Consider the following 15,133-nt stretch of genomic DNA (forward strand, 5'->3'; position numbering starts at 1 on the left):
GCCGCCTGAAACTCTTGCCTTGGCAGAACTGATTGGGCTTGGCTTTGATCTCTTGAGTAAACTTAAGAATCATTCAGAAATGTTTACTCTGCAGAGTGTGTGTGTCCTCTTGCCACTGACTTTTCCTCCTTTAATTCAACTAAGATGCTACTTGAGCTTTATCGGTTATAAAATGGTCTGGTGGTAGGTTTCTGTAGAATCCGGACCTGAGCTAGACAATGGGAATGGTTTGGGATAGGGCTGTCTTAGTACCCTTCAAATCATTGAGAAATGTGGCCTTTAAAGATTTTTCCCCTGCCTCAGAGTTAATAACTTTCAGGGCTCCTGCTAACAAAGAAGATGGTAACCATTTTTTTGTCTTGGTTGAAACATACGTGTGTGTGTGCACACACACACACAAATGGGAAAAGGAAATACAAAATAAAATAAAAAATTCATTCCAGTAGCACCTTAGAGACCAACTAAGTTTGTTCTTGGTATGAGCTTTCGTGTGCATGCACACTTCTTCAGATACACTGAAACGGAAGTCACCAGACCCTTAAATATAGTGAGGGAGTGGGGAGAGGAAAGTACACCCTCTTTGAATTCTGTAGTTTTACATTAGGACAGTTTAGCTTGATTTTTGTTGAATAAATCGTGCTGTAATATGTTAATCTGAGGTTGTATTTACCTAATTTTAAGAGCTGCTAAGGAACAGATTGTTGTTATTATGTCCACAGAATTCAAAGAGGGTGTACTTTCTTTTCCCCGTGACTCGTTATCTCCAGCATCTTCTATGCCTCTTAACATCTTCAATTGAAGAAAAAAGCGAGCGGTTCTGTTGCTTCTTTTAAAACGTTTAAATAGCGTTTAATACAAAATGTACATAAAAGCCATACAAATATACACTACCATTTGTTAACAATATCGAGCTTCGACAGTAATGGCAACTTTCCCTCTTCATCTTTGGATTCCGTCCTCCTCGTCTGCCCAACTTCCTGTCTTGAACGCTGCAGTTTAGAGGTAGCCAATATGGCGGCCTCTAGAGGTTCCTAGACTCCCAATTCCCACCAGCCCCAGCCAGCATGGCCAGTCGATGGGGTTGGTAGGGAGGTTTAATCCCACAACACCAGGACAGTGCCATGTTGGCTGCCTCTTGTGTAGTTCAGGTAGCCTGAATTAAAAACTTCCACAGAAGAGCAGAGCCCTTCCTTTTTTATTATTATTCCACTTTGCTTTCCCCTTTCTCACTACTGTTCTCCAACCCTCTGATCTTTGCTTTTTTAACAGCTTGCTCTGACAATAGCAATTCAGCAGAAACGGGTGACAATAACAAATGCTGCCTATCGAAAGAGGGTTTAATGGGAAGCACTACTAACAGGCTATGAAAGCCTGTTGGCTTGTGTGTTTTTTAAAGCTCCTGACTGGTTCAGATTACCACATTAGTAGGATGGTCTTTTTCTATAGAACAGCAGTACCAACATGACTTATTGAAAATATCGGCAAAGAAACACTCTGGGAGAAATGATGGAATAGAAATAAATAAACCAGCTTGAAATCAGCGGCGTCTCAACACTTGAAACTGCCTTTGAAGTATTTCAGGACCCCCTTTTGGTTCCTTGTGGCTTTAGCAAAGGCAGCAAGACAAAATGCTTGTATTCTATGAAGGTGGCGGCATTTATAATGCTACTGCTCTTCACATTGGTGATATCTTGCTTTTTGCAAGGAAACTGTCCAGTCCATTGACGTTTTGAGTCTTCAGAATGTGTCTATAGGGGAGCTCTTGTAAGAGTTCGCCTTCAGGCTGTTGAATATTTCTTTGGTGCCATTTTGCCACTGCAGAACAAGATCCATTGGAGTTTTCCCTTCCTGTGGAGGAAAGTTAGGGAAATGGCATTAATTTTTACACCCTTGAAATGTCATCATTGCTCTCCTCTGTTTCTGTGACTTAGCTTTCTGCAGTTGTGGTAGTGGGAAGCTGTCTGAATAATGACTGTTTACGCCTCTTTGAAGTGACAAATGCATCAAAAGTGTCTTTCCGGGTGCATGTCAACTTTGAGGGTGGTGCATGGGCAATGAATGTGCATCCCCACACACACTTAATTCCATTCAACAAGTGCATCTTTCTTGCCCAATTGCACCTATTCCTCACAACCAGACAATTTGCTAGCACAAATGTTTGAGACTAGAAAGTGAATGTGGACAGCAAAATCTACGAACGTGGAAACCAGCAAAAGTTAGATGCAATCGAATCCTACTGCAGTCGTCTTGGTGTTTTTATTTTAGTAACTAGTGCCCTGGTTTTCTTTATAAACTCAACATGGCTTACTTAGGAAAACAGCAAAGGGTTAGGGAATACTTACTGCATTCTTCATGTTGAGGTTGGCACCATACATGATCAGGAGTCGAATCATTTTATAACGATTCAGTCTCACTGCGTCGTGCATAGGACTATCTCCTTCCTAGAACAGAGGAAACAAAAATGAATATGATGAGCTTTGGGGACTCTACTGGCGTAACAGTGAAAGCACTCAATAAAATACACCATCATCTTACACCCAATAGTGATAATGATTATTATTTAAGTGTGCTGTTGTGAAGCTGAGTTGAAATGGGTGGTTCAAAGGAATGTTAAGTACTGTTGCTATTCTCTCCCTGAAGTTTCCTTTAGAGATCACAATCACCTGCTATTTTACCGCCCTAAAGACACTAACTGAGCAATGGGGAGCCTGTAAACTGCAGAAGTCATTGCACCTCCATCATCCCTCACTATTGCTTATGCTCGCTGGGGTTGGTGGATTTCGGAGACAATAGGGCTACAGGCCCTCATTCCTGCAATAATGCACATTCCTTGAAAACAGACCAGCATGCTGTACCCCACCCATCTGACTGGGTTGCCCCAGCCACTCTGGGCAGCTTCCAACATTAGACATTGAAAACTTCCCAATACAGGGCTGCCTTCAAATGTCTTTGGAAAGTCATGTAGTTGTTTATCTGTTTGACATCTGGTGGGAGGGTGTTCCACAGGGTGGGTTCCACTACTGAGAAGGCCCTCTCCCTGGTTCCCTTCTCACAGTGAGGGAACTGCTAGAAGGGCCTCAGAGCTGGACCCATGTAGTACCCATTGGCATCTTCTCTGAGCAGCATTGTGACTTGCTGCTTAGCTATCCTGTACATGTAGCCTTGGGGGAAAGGCTTGTACATCCACTTTCCCTTCTACTGCATGGGAGTGTTGTTTGATATGGCTTGCCCTAATAAGAATGTCATATGGAAAAAGAATGCCCCATGGAAATGGACCTTCAGCTAAAAGGATAACCTTTGACCACCACCACCACCCAGATGTTGCTGGGGCTGCCAGATCCCTTTAGCCCCAGCTTGCATAACTAATAGGGATGGTGGAATTTACAGCCTAGCTCACACATCTGGAATGCACTTACCCTGTCTTTGGCATTGAGATCTGCTTCACAGGCGATGAGGTGCTCCCCGCATTCGTACTGACCTGTCCTTACAGCCACGTGTAGAGGACTGCTGAGCAGCTGGTAGAAAAGGAAGGGCAGGGAGAGGCATAATCAACAGAAGCAAGGCAAGGCATTCTAAGGTGAGAAACAAGAAGCTTGGATCTAAAAGGGCCTCTTGTACAAACAGCTCACAAATCCACTTTTAACTTTTTCCCACCTCAGTTTTTCAAACGGAAATAATAGCTTACCTTATCTCTAGCATTCCTGTTTATTCCTTTGTTCAGCAAGTACTTCAGGATTTCCACATTGCCCCCACGGCAGGTCCAATGAATAGCTGTGGATTCAAGCTACGCCAGAGGAAAATAATAATAAATATTTGTCAACTGGTTCACATATAATGGTGAGTTTTCAGCACCTAATTACTCATGTCCTGGTGAGTCTTGGCCACTAGACTTGGACCCAGTTATTGTTGATAAATGTTTTATTACACTGGAAAATAAATTATTGAAAAGAAAAGCCTTGTGTTTGAGATAGCAGGAGGTAATAGTGGTTCCATGTGCAACAAGCTAGGCATGGCTTACTGATTGTTACAGTGGATGAGTAGCGAACACGTGTCTCTGTGAACCACCCCAAGGAACTCTGCATGTATCCAATGAGCACTTACCATATCCTGGAATTCAAGGTTGGCTCCTGCTTCTACTAACTTCTCCACAACTGCCAGGTGCCCTTCTGAGCATGCTCTGTGCAAGGCTGTGCGCTTGTACTGTCAAATGGAATAGTCATAGTGTGGTCAATTTTAACCTGCATGGCTTTGAAATAAATCATACAACCCTTCGCAAGTTGAATATTCGAAACGCTTCACACATAAATTCACCCTGCCAGTCTCGCCCTTACCAAAACAAGACATGCACATGTAAAGTTTTTCATTTCCTTCGTGCCTCGCTAAACTCCCCTCCCCCTCATTTAAATGAAGCTCCTGAAGGCAAGGCCTTCTCTTTCATTACCATGTATGGTGTCATGTACAGATATATGTATACAATGCCAGATAAATCATAATTTCAGTCTGTGTTAACAACAGCCCCGTATGGCATTTATGTACTGTACTTGTTTAGTTTTGTCAGTTTATAAGCCACCCTTCAGTAACAGTAGGCTCTCTTAGCTGTACAATTTAAACAGCATAAATTCGTGAAGATAAAACACGCCAAAAAGCACAAGGAAATAGATTTTTGATATTGCTTGAATGCCCATTTAAAGAAACAATGTTCTCCTGTCTTGGGAGTTCATGAAAAGTGTATCTACTTCATAAGGTAACACTAACAGAGTGGTGGTTGTTTTTAAATTTAACCTTAAGATACAATTTTTAAGGAGGACATAAAAACCTCTAAAAACTGGTTTGAGAGTCATTCCCCCTAGGGAGATCAGGAAACAGCAGTGGTTAGGGAGAGATCAGGCTCTTTAAAGAGAGAGAACCTTCTCTACCCTCATCAAACAACAACTCCCAGGATCCTTCGGGAAAGCCATGACTGTTAAAGCTAAGATCAAAGATGTGCACCTTACAGGAGATTTGGGACAGAAATTGATGAACAAATCATACTTCATCGCAAACGTTTGGATCTCCTTTATCTGCCAGGTATTTTTCAATTATTGGCATCTTGTTCTCCAGTGCAGCCTTTAAAAATGTTGGAACATCCACGGGTTCAGTCTGATGGAGAGCAGAAATAAGCGTTAGTTCAGTTCCGTGTGGGGGAACCCAATAAAGACAGCAGAGAAGACTTGTTTTGCCCCCTGAACTTACTATAACTTCTTGCTCAGGCTCCTTTACAACAGGCACTTTCACCTTCTTGAATTTTTTCCTTTTCTTCAGCTGAATGATTTTTTCAAGATCTTCCAAGCTCTCAAGTTTTGGTCTCGCCTCTAATTTCTTTTTCTTGATCTGAACAACAACAACAACAAAAGCAAATAAGAACATGAGAAGATCCCTCCTGGACCAGACAGCTGTTTTATCTACTCCAGCATCCTGTTCTCACAGTGGCCAACCAAATGCCTATGGAAAGCCTGCAAGCAGGAACTGAGTGTAAATGTCCTGCTCCCATTTGTGAATCTCTGCAACTCATATTCAGAGTCATACGGCCTCTAATGGTGGAAATAGCCAGGGCTTTTTTTCAGCCAGAACTCAATGGAGCTTAGTTCCGGCACCTCTTAGGTGGGCGCTATTGCCATTCTAAGAGAACAAGGGAACTGTTCATGGTGAGTTCCGGCACGTCTTTCTAGGGAAAAGGGCACTGGAAGTAGCCATTGTGAGTGACTGCCAAGAAATTAGAGCAATATGAGGAACAATAACATTAGCTTCAACATACAATCTCTGGGATCCCTTTCAACAGTTAAAATAATCAGAAAAGGCGTTACTTCAGCTTCTAATACCACAGGAGGTTATGTCAATACAACAATTCAAATTTAAAGATACCACTTGAAATCCTGCTGAAAAAAATGCTACTAGTTATTTAAATGTAAGACGGATAAGTGATTAAGGAACCATCCAGACATAACATAGGGTCACATGTTCCTTAGAATTTATTCTATTTATAAATATGTGTCAGCCTGTATTTAGAGCACAGGCTACATCTTTAATATAGAGTAACAACCCAACTTGCTTTTCACAGAACAAGTTGCTAATGAGTGACATAATTTATCCCCCAAATGTAGAATGATTCTTGCTCTGGCAGATTCACCCTATCTCCTTTTTGGAGTGATTCTTGATCAAGTTTCAAGTTGAACCTTCATTGCAAAAAGTGTGTTGGGCTGGGGAAGGGGCGGTTGATTCAAAACCCTTTAAAATCCATGTAGAATTTGGATCCCCTTAAACTTAACACTATTCTGTAATTCTTCATTTGAATAATCCATCGCCAGGGAAGCTGTAAAATCACCAGCTCACAATAATCTGTTACTTCAAAGGAAAAGTCTGTGGATTTAAATTCCAGTAATGTCTTTCCTATTTTCATGTATCTTTGAGGGAGGGCTGGTGGAATCTTATTTTTATTGCCCACCTTAAATTTTTGTTCTCATTGAGGAAGATTTTAATAATGTTGCCATGCTTTGAAATGATGGACAAAATTCTGTGGGCATTGAACCAAACAATTACAGATGACCATATCTTCTAAACGGAAGGCAAAAATGTTTTTAAGGAGGAAAGCCCAGATGTTCCAACATGTGAGGGATGGGGTAACACATTCTTTGCATGCAGAAAGTCTCAGTGTGAATTGTCTCAGCTGAGAGGGGTGAGAAATTTGGTTCACATTTTAATGCAAACTGGCCTATGTGCAAAACCAAAACACAAGCTATCTTTACAAAATTGTACTTCTCTGAATTTTTGCTGCAGTTCTTTTGTAAATTCATATATTAAGACAAAGTTTGCATAGAAATTCATATTTTCCTTAAAATCACATAAAATGCATTCTGTTTTTTTAGGGGGGGGGTATGTATAGCAGGCAAAACTGCATGAAAGTATATGTATAGTAGACATTTACATTAAAGTGATAAATTTTTATGAGAACATTATTTAAAAATATATAAATCACAAATTGATGCAGAAAAAATGTGGGGAAATGAGAAAACGAAATTAACAGATTTGTCCATCCCTAATCCCCAGCATCTCCATTGAAGAGGAGAGTCATCTGCCTGGAGACTTGAGATTACTTTTTGCCTCAAATGCCAAAATGTCTTGGTTTGTCTCTGGCTAATGGTCCATCTAATCCATGGCTTTCAGCCATAACTGGTAGCCATTTCCCAGATTTTCAGAGACACCTTTCCCCAAATCCTGTAGTTTGTTACACGCTTAGCTGAATATACTTTTGTATGTAGAGCATGGATTTTTTTAAAATGTAAAACAGGTGTATTCCCTAGGGAGTTGTGGCCTATCCCTTCTAATTTCCTCTCATTCCTGGTTTTCTAGTTATAATTAGGATATGTTGAGTCCTGGTTAATAACATATTGGCAATGTAACAAGACCCTGGGGGTTGGGGGTGGGAATCTTTCTACTGGTTTCCAATGTACATCTATCAGGACCTTTCTATTTTTGTAAACTTCCTTCTTAGTTAGAGGGCAGACCACAGGAATTCAAAACTTCAGAGCTCCAGAAGTGCAAAAAGATACACAAGAAACACAAAATTTTACCTCAGCTTCTAGTGCTTTCTCTTCTTTGTAGGTCAGATTGTGTCGTGCCAGTGAGTGGTCTGTGAGGGTCTTCAGGTCCTCTTGTTTCTCTAACCTTACAGCAGCTTCATACTCTCCATTTTTGAAGTCCTCTGGGAGGAAATCTCCCGTCTCTCTACCGTCTGCCTTTTTGCCTGTCACCTGTCAAAGGAACAATGGTTCAAGCGTGTCAACGTCTTGCTTTCTGACAGATTGAGAAGCAGAGCTAACACATGAGGACAGGTCAGGCAGCCCTCGAGAAATACCGAGGAAACTGAGGTGAAAATGATGGCTCAAAGACAGGGTGCCTTTTCAGAAAACAAGGGGCGAGTTGAAATCATGGCACTGAACGTTGTTCATCTGATTCCAAATGCTCAGGGAACAGGTAGAAATGTGCATAGCCCAGCATCTGGAAAGGAAAGCTGTCAATTTAACACCCCTCGCATGACCCAGAGACTGCTTTGTAAGGTATGTTGGTGGAGGGAAAGATATATTCAGGAGAGATAAGAAGCATGAAGGTCAGAGGCAAGGAGGAGGTTGAAGAAAGGGTGCAAAGTAGGAAGTTGATCCGAAAGAAAAAGAGGTGAGGCTTGAGGAAAGGGCCTGAGGAAATGAGTCAGCCACCCCCAACCTGGTGCCCTCCAGACCTTGCTGGACTCCAACTCTAATCATCCTCAGCCAGCATGGCCAAAGGTCAAGGGTGGTGACATCTGGAGTCCAGCAACCAGGCTGGAGAAGAATGAAATAAGGGAGCTGAAGCAGGCAGCTTGGGTTATCTTTAGCTTATGGCACAATGAGCTCTCTGCCATTTGGGGCAGGAAGACAGGAATGAGAGGGAGGACATCAAAAGACAAGGTTACTGAAGTAAGTGGCCCAACGAGACAGTGGTCTGAAAAATAAAGACTTGAGGATGGGATGGGCATTTTAGGCTTGCAGGTGGGAGAATGGAGAAATCCAGGGGAAAGTAAAACTGGGTAAAGCCACATATTTGGGCTTAGGGGTAGGAGGGTCTGTGAACTCCACAGAGGAAGGAAATGGGCAGGCAAAAGGAGAGTTGGAGGCGGGGCTGTGGTCCAAGGGTGCATTGGGTTGCTAAGTCTAAAGTAGGGCTAGCCAACCTGGTACCCGTCCGATGTTTTGGACCTAAACATTATCACCTACTATGCAGTCACCTCAGATAGAATTATCATTGTACAATGTACAGTTATCCCTGGTTGTACTGGTTGGGGCTGATGGAAACCTCTGGAGGGCTTTCCTTGATCCTAAGGCTTAAGGCCAGTCAGGAGAATTGTCTTGGCTGTGCCATCTCCTGTCACTGAAGCATTGTTGACCTGGCAACTCTAAAAGGACGTCAAAGGCCCAGAAGCAGTGAATGATGGGCTGAATTTCACATATTGATTGGAACCATCTTGTAACCATCTGATAACTGGGCCCTTGGAAACAAATAGACTGAGAAGTGAGTAAGTTTAAAATGGAATTCTCCATGGTGGACAAATGCTATACAAATGTCATACATGGACGCAGCAGTACGCATGTCCAGGTACAAAATTCCTCCTGTCTGTTAGAAATAACGAACTAAATCTGTGGCCTCAGGCATTCTGTACATCACATTTAAAATCAAGTGTTTTTCTTTCCCTGTTGGAAGTGTGCTGTAATCAGGCAGTACAATGCATGCATTGGAGCAAGCTAAAGATAGTTGCGACTACATCTCACTGAAATCAAGGAAGCAAGTTAGATGCGTATGACTAATGTATGTTATTCCTGACTAACGTTAGCTGGATTGGGGATGGTAACTGGGATTCTGAGAGCCAACAGGAGAGTGCCCAAGAGCTTACTTAAACTCAATGGGTTTTTTAAAAAAATTATCTTTCCCCCACCACAATTAACTGGCAGACCTCTATGCCATCTGATTCTGAAATTCCTCGTGTAGTGTGGGCACCTGCTGTCAAAAAGCACAAGTCCAAAGGTCCTTTACATGCACAAAATAAATGGAGTGGTTCTTTAGATCCAGACGCATTTCGTTTCCAAACTTCTTGCTTAGATGTATTTATTTGTTAGGAATGCACTTTTATTTGAGAATCTGATCCAACCCTTCCAGGGATCGAATTCTTAACAGTTCAATCCTAGGCATGTCTACTCAGAAGTAAGCCACTGATCTGACTTGCTGTGAGATACTTGTGTCTGGGATAGCAGCCTTGATCAGTTTTCATTGACTTAAGTCACTGGAGCGTTCAACAAGCATTATCGCATCTGGCAAGAACGGCTTGACAAACATCCCCTCTAGCAAAGTAGTGAACTCAGTAAATGTCTCTTTTACTTGACAGACTGGGCAACTCCTGGGTGAAGCGGATACAATAATGCTAGGAAATGCACTCATTGGACCCTTTCATGCAAGCCGCAAGTCCAGAAGAATCCTGCCTTGTGCTTGCTTACTTTCATTACTAATCCCTGTCATCAATCGCAGTTATAAACATCAGAGGTGAGAAGAGGCCCATTAAGCCACTCAGCTCCTTTTGGCTCTTTATTATCCTGCCCGGAATTGTTCCCAATTACTTCTGAGTCCAGCTTGCGTGCTTGGCACAGCGCAAACATAGCTGGAAACATGCTCACGAGTTTCTTTACCTAGATGCTAATTCGGATGCAGCTGGCAAGAGCTGAATCACATGTAATTTATCAGATTAGGAGCTGCAATCCATCCCTGTTCCCAGCACAGATAATAGTTACATTTTGTTTTGAACCACCTTGAAGGTCCCATTGGATCAAAATAAGACAAAAAAGCAGATATTCCTTCCTTCCATTATTTTGTTTTTTTCTTTAAGAGTCCCTTATATCTCCTAGGGTAGGACCACCTCCTTCTTCCTTACATGCATAATGATTTACAGCACATAATCCGATTTATACACTCTGGGACTACCCTAAAGTTAGACCATTTTCTTCAGCAAAGATGCTTAGTATTTCATTAATACTTCCAACATTATTTACCTCGTGATATAATGCAATAAAGGCTTGAGAACATGAGATACCAGCCTGCCTGAAGCCACCAGGCAAGCCCACAGCTCTGTTGAGATTTGAATTGGGCGGATTTTCAGCTCTTTGCTCATGCTCTTAACCACCACACAAACTCACCTGGGCAAATTGCATCCCAGCACAATCCGCTCAACTCATCATGCATGGCATGAGTTAAAACTACCACCAAAAGAACAACCAAGCTTTTCGTAGTGATATAAGTCACCGCATTAATAAGAGACAATTTGCAGAAGAATGTAATACCCTGCACACAATTAAAGTGGACACAGTTCAAACCTTAACTTAGCAGTTATTACGAAAGGTGAGTTTTGTACCTACCAGCTCTTCCACTCTCAGCATCATCATAGTTGCTGCTGCTTATCAAAGAACAATAGTGCTCCCTCTCTGTGTGTGTGTGTGTGTGTGGTACTCCTTTAAGAATGGATGCCTCCTCCACCCAAGGCAGCTTTACTGAGATAACGCCAATCTAGTTTAGTTTATATATTGCTGGAAGAACTTCTTTGGAGTGAGATAATCTTCCAACCTGGGAATCCGAGTACGCCCTCAGCCCCGCCAGCTCCGAGATAGGTGCTTTCTCATTCCAGGCATGTTAACTAGCCAGATCTAGTGTCAAGGGGAGGGAGGGAGGGGGGAAAGGGATGAGTCTTGCAGTGTAACAGTACTGCATATGTGAATCACTGTGAAACGCAAGAGCTTCATTCCATTCGCAAATGACAACATAGCTCAGCAATGCTAGCCATTCTGTCTGTCCAGTGCCCAGTAGGACAGCTGTCTGCAGATACCACACTGTATCCCGTAAGTGACTTTCACATGAGCAACAGACACTGGGGGGTGGGGGGGAGGATGATTGACCCAGGCACTGAGCTCGCAGCATCACTTTCTGATAAGCAAACATGTGATCCTCTCGGTTATGGGAAGCCATTATTTGCATTATTTTCTGTTCCTGGATGGCAAATAGTTTCGGAGGAAAAGGGCTTTTCTTTTCCTCTCCCTCCGCTCACCATGACGGCACTCGTCTATATTTGTTGGAAGAAGGAATTCTCCGAAGGGATTATGAAGCCAGAATGATGTCTCTGGTGCTAAAAAGGCTCAATGACACGATAAGTTGCCATCAGAGCAAGAGCTCAGAACCCGCCAGCTTTGCATTTTTCTCCCCCTGAAATCTGTCACTCCTTATAAACAGAATAATGAGTGACGATCTGCAGTTCGAAAAGGAGACGGGGGGAAATAAAATTAAACCTTGAGTGGTGATGACTTCCATTGGAAACTGGACAGATAGGAACACCACAACATCCTCACAAAGTTGCCCCAAGGTGGTGTTTTGGGGATGTACATTTGTTGGCTTTTAACTGTAAGGAAATTGCGCAAGATGTACTAACTCGTGAAAATCAGCAATAGCTGACTGTCCCATGAGCCCTGAGAAATATAGGAATATATGAACTTTTAAGTTACAGGTGGGTAGCCGTGTTGGTCTGCCATAGTCAAAACAAAATAAAATTTCTTTCCAGTAGCACCTTAGAGACCAACTAAGTTTGTTCTTGGTATCTGAAGAAGTGTGCATGCACACGAAAACTCATACAAAGAACAAGCTTAGTTGGTCTCTAAGGTGCTACTGGAAAGAATTTTTTATTTTGTTATGAACTTTTAAGTTAAATCTGTTCCCCTTCAGGTATATTCATTCATTTACTGCTTTTATACATCACAATCTGCCCCAAAGGACTCGAGACAATGTACAAATCTGAACAACAAATAGGTTGCTTTGTGAGGTGTGCTTGGGTTCTAACAGGATTTCCCCTTACCCAATGGCAAAAGCTTTCGCAAACAAGAAGGTTTTCCCTTGCTGATCAAAGTTAATTAAATTCAGGTTGATCAGTGCATTTAATAATAATAATAAATTTATTTATACCCTACCCATCTGGCCGGGTTTCCCCAGCCACCCTGGGCAGCTCCCAACAGAATATTAAAAACACGATAAAACATCAAACATTACAAACTTCCCTAAACAGGGCTGCCTTCAGATGTCTTCTGAAAGTCAGATAGTTTTTTATTTCCTTGACATCTGATGGAAGGCCGTTCCACAGGGTGGGTGCCACTATCGAGAAGGCCCTCTGCCTGGTTCTCTGTAGCCTCACTTCTCACAGTGAGGGAACTGCCAGAAGTCCCTCAGAGCTGGACTTCAGTGTCTGGGCTGAACGATGGGGTGGAGACGCTCCTTCAGGTATACTGAGCCGAGGCCGTTTAGGGCTTTAAAGGTCAGCACCAACACTTTGAACTGTGCTCAGAAAAGTGCTGGGAGCCAATGTAGTATGGTTGTATCTTTGGGGATGAGGGTCTTGCAACCCCATCTATTTCTGTGGTTCAAAATAAGGTGAGCCTTAATAGCTAGACTCTCTAATCAACATTACAAAGCCAGTGTGATGTAATCACTACAGCAACTGTGGCACTCCAGTTGTTTGGGACTAACAGTTCCTGCCAGCCCAAGTCAGCATGATCAATAGTCGTCGATGATGGGAGTTACAATCCAGAATATTGGGAATGCCACCAGGTTGGGCAAGGTTAGGTTAGAGTGTTCACCTAGGATCAGATCACTACATGCATACCTGCCAAGTGGCCTGGAAAAAACGAGACGCCCTGTTTTTTCGCATGAGATCACGGCAGCCATTTTCAGTGTGCTCTGGCCCTGAAAAAAACAATCGTCTCTTTTGGTGCCGCATGAGATCTCCCCGAAAAGGTGCTTTTCCAGGTCGAGAGTACGGCACAGGTCCTGTGATTCACCCGGGAATGCATCTTGGAAGACTCGTGTCCAAGTTTTGGATGGTATGCTGATCTTCCCCTCTCTCTCTCTCTCTCTCTCTCTCTCTCTCTCTCTCTGAACCTCTCCTACCTCACAAAGTCTTTGTAAGAAAAAATGGGTGGATGAAGCCATGCCACCTTGGGCTCTTTGGATGAAGGGCAAAAGGGAAAGGGAAAAACAACAACAGCGATGTCAGTTTCAGCCTGTTGGGTCACCTTGTTGAATATGGCGTGACTTCCAGGAAACAAACTGACACTCAGAATGCCTGATTGGAATGGAATGGAATGGAATGGTCTTGAGTAGTCAAGTCAAAACAAGTTATAGAACTTCGGCACTCCCTCTGCGTATAGCAGTAGCATCCCAAGGCCTTTGCCCTCCATTGAACTCACTAGTTGTAACATGACACTTCCCAGGCGTGCTTGCCCGTCCTCGCTCAACCTATGCAACCAAAACAAAGCCATATACATATATATATATTCCTGATTCTAGTGGAGGCAGTGGCAGGTAAGCCTCAGAAACAAAAGCTATACAGAGTGATAGAAGTCCCCAGACAGCTTCAATTGCATAGCATTTGTGTTTAATTGCTTAATCGGTTAAGTCAACCTGCTTCCAACCTGCTTGTGTCTGCCCTGTTCTCCTGTTTGTTAACAAAGAGATTTCAAAGCCCGGCTGTAAAGTTTTAGTTCAGCTCCCACAAAGGCTGCTGCTCCCACAGTGGTGAGGCAGGAACATCCTGCATGTCTGAAAAACAAAATGTGGGCAATGCCCAGGAAATAGGCATGGACCGAGCTGTCAATTTTCGTTCTCCCAATTTCTCTTCCCCCCCCCAGTCTAAAATTCAGTTTGCAACGTTGCTGCAGCAGTTCGCCATTTATTTGTTTGTTTGTTTGTTTATTGGCAATCATACTGGAAATTAATCGGTGTTCTGTTGCAAACTTTTCCTAATCAACACATTTCCATCTGCAGTTTTAACAAATATACACATTTTTTGCAAGCCGTTTTCACTAATACATGCATGTTATTTTCGCTAACATTCCCTTAATATATGCATTTTTGCACCTGGCTGAAGAACTGCACTGCAGAATTCATAGAAATACAAATTTCTAAGAATAATGTTGCTTGATTTTTCTGGGAAGTGTGTGAACTTGCTAAGTTTGCCTTTAAGTACAAACTACATCAAATTTCACCTCCGTCGACAGATGCACAGCCCCAACACTGGCATGATCTCAGTAATAAATTGCATTTAATCAAATAACATTGAACTGGATTGACTGTTTGGTTCACTGCAGAAAGGGCTATCGTCTTGCTGCCTCCCATTTCTTCTTATCTGCCATTTTCTCTTAAAACGCGAGCTCTTTCTAGCCCAGAGCCAAAAGGCCATCAATTTGGCTTTTCACTTTCGATTAAAAAAGCAACCACCATTGTGTGTGTGTATATAATGGCAGAAACACCTGCAGACTTGCCTCTTGGTGGAACGTGGCCTAGATTCCCAGCTGCTGCAAATAGGCGTAGCTCTGCCTGATATGATCTACTATTCCGCTTCTTGGAAGCCTCCTGGCTAGACGTTGATAGTCATTCCATCAGCACAGTAAGGAACCTCAAAGATGTAGACGGCGGAGTCTTGAAAACGATGATTCAACTCAATGCTATTGGTGTATTAAACCACCCTCCAATCCTGGATCTGTAG

The 15,133-nt window shown here is 42.7% G+C and overlaps 1 protein-coding gene across 1 annotated transcript; it reads right to left on the reverse strand.

Annotated features, from left to right (window-relative positions):
- Nucleotides 1-824: 824 nt before the first annotated feature.
- ANKRD1 (ankyrin repeat domain 1) lies at nucleotides 825-11,114 on the reverse strand. The gene is made up of 9 exons (XM_033149237.1): nucleotides 10,971-11,114; nucleotides 7,608-7,787; nucleotides 5,233-5,370; nucleotides 5,032-5,139; nucleotides 4,102-4,200; nucleotides 3,686-3,784; nucleotides 3,417-3,515; nucleotides 2,343-2,441; nucleotides 825-1,848 (listed from the first exon to the last, which is right to left on the reverse strand). The coding sequence occupies exons 1-9, from the start codon at nucleotides 10,995-10,997 to the stop codon at nucleotides 1,738-1,740; spliced, it is 960 nt and encodes a 319-aa protein (XP_033005128.1). The 5' UTR covers nucleotides 10,998-11,114; the 3' UTR covers nucleotides 825-1,737.
- Between the last annotated feature and the right edge of the window lie 4,019 nt (nucleotides 11,115-15,133).

This window comes from Lacerta agilis, chromosome 5, assembly GCF_009819535.1.
Source record: "Lacerta agilis isolate rLacAgi1 chromosome 5, rLacAgi1.pri, whole genome shotgun sequence".
Classification (NCBI taxonomy): Eukaryota; Metazoa; Chordata; class Lepidosauria; order Squamata; family Lacertidae; genus Lacerta; species Lacerta agilis.

Coding starts and splice junctions, on each gene's coding strand:
- ANKRD1 (XM_033149237.1), bottom strand. CDS start 10,997: ATGATGATGCTGAGAGTGGAAGAGCTG. Junction 5,140..5,232: donor AGCCTGAGCAAGAAGTTATA/GTAAGTTCAGGG, acceptor GCTCTCCATCAG/ACTGAACCCGTGGATGTTCC. Junction 1,849..2,342: donor ACCTCAACATGAAGAATGCA/GTAAGTATTCCC, acceptor TTTCCTCCACAG/GAAGGGAAAACTCCAATGGA.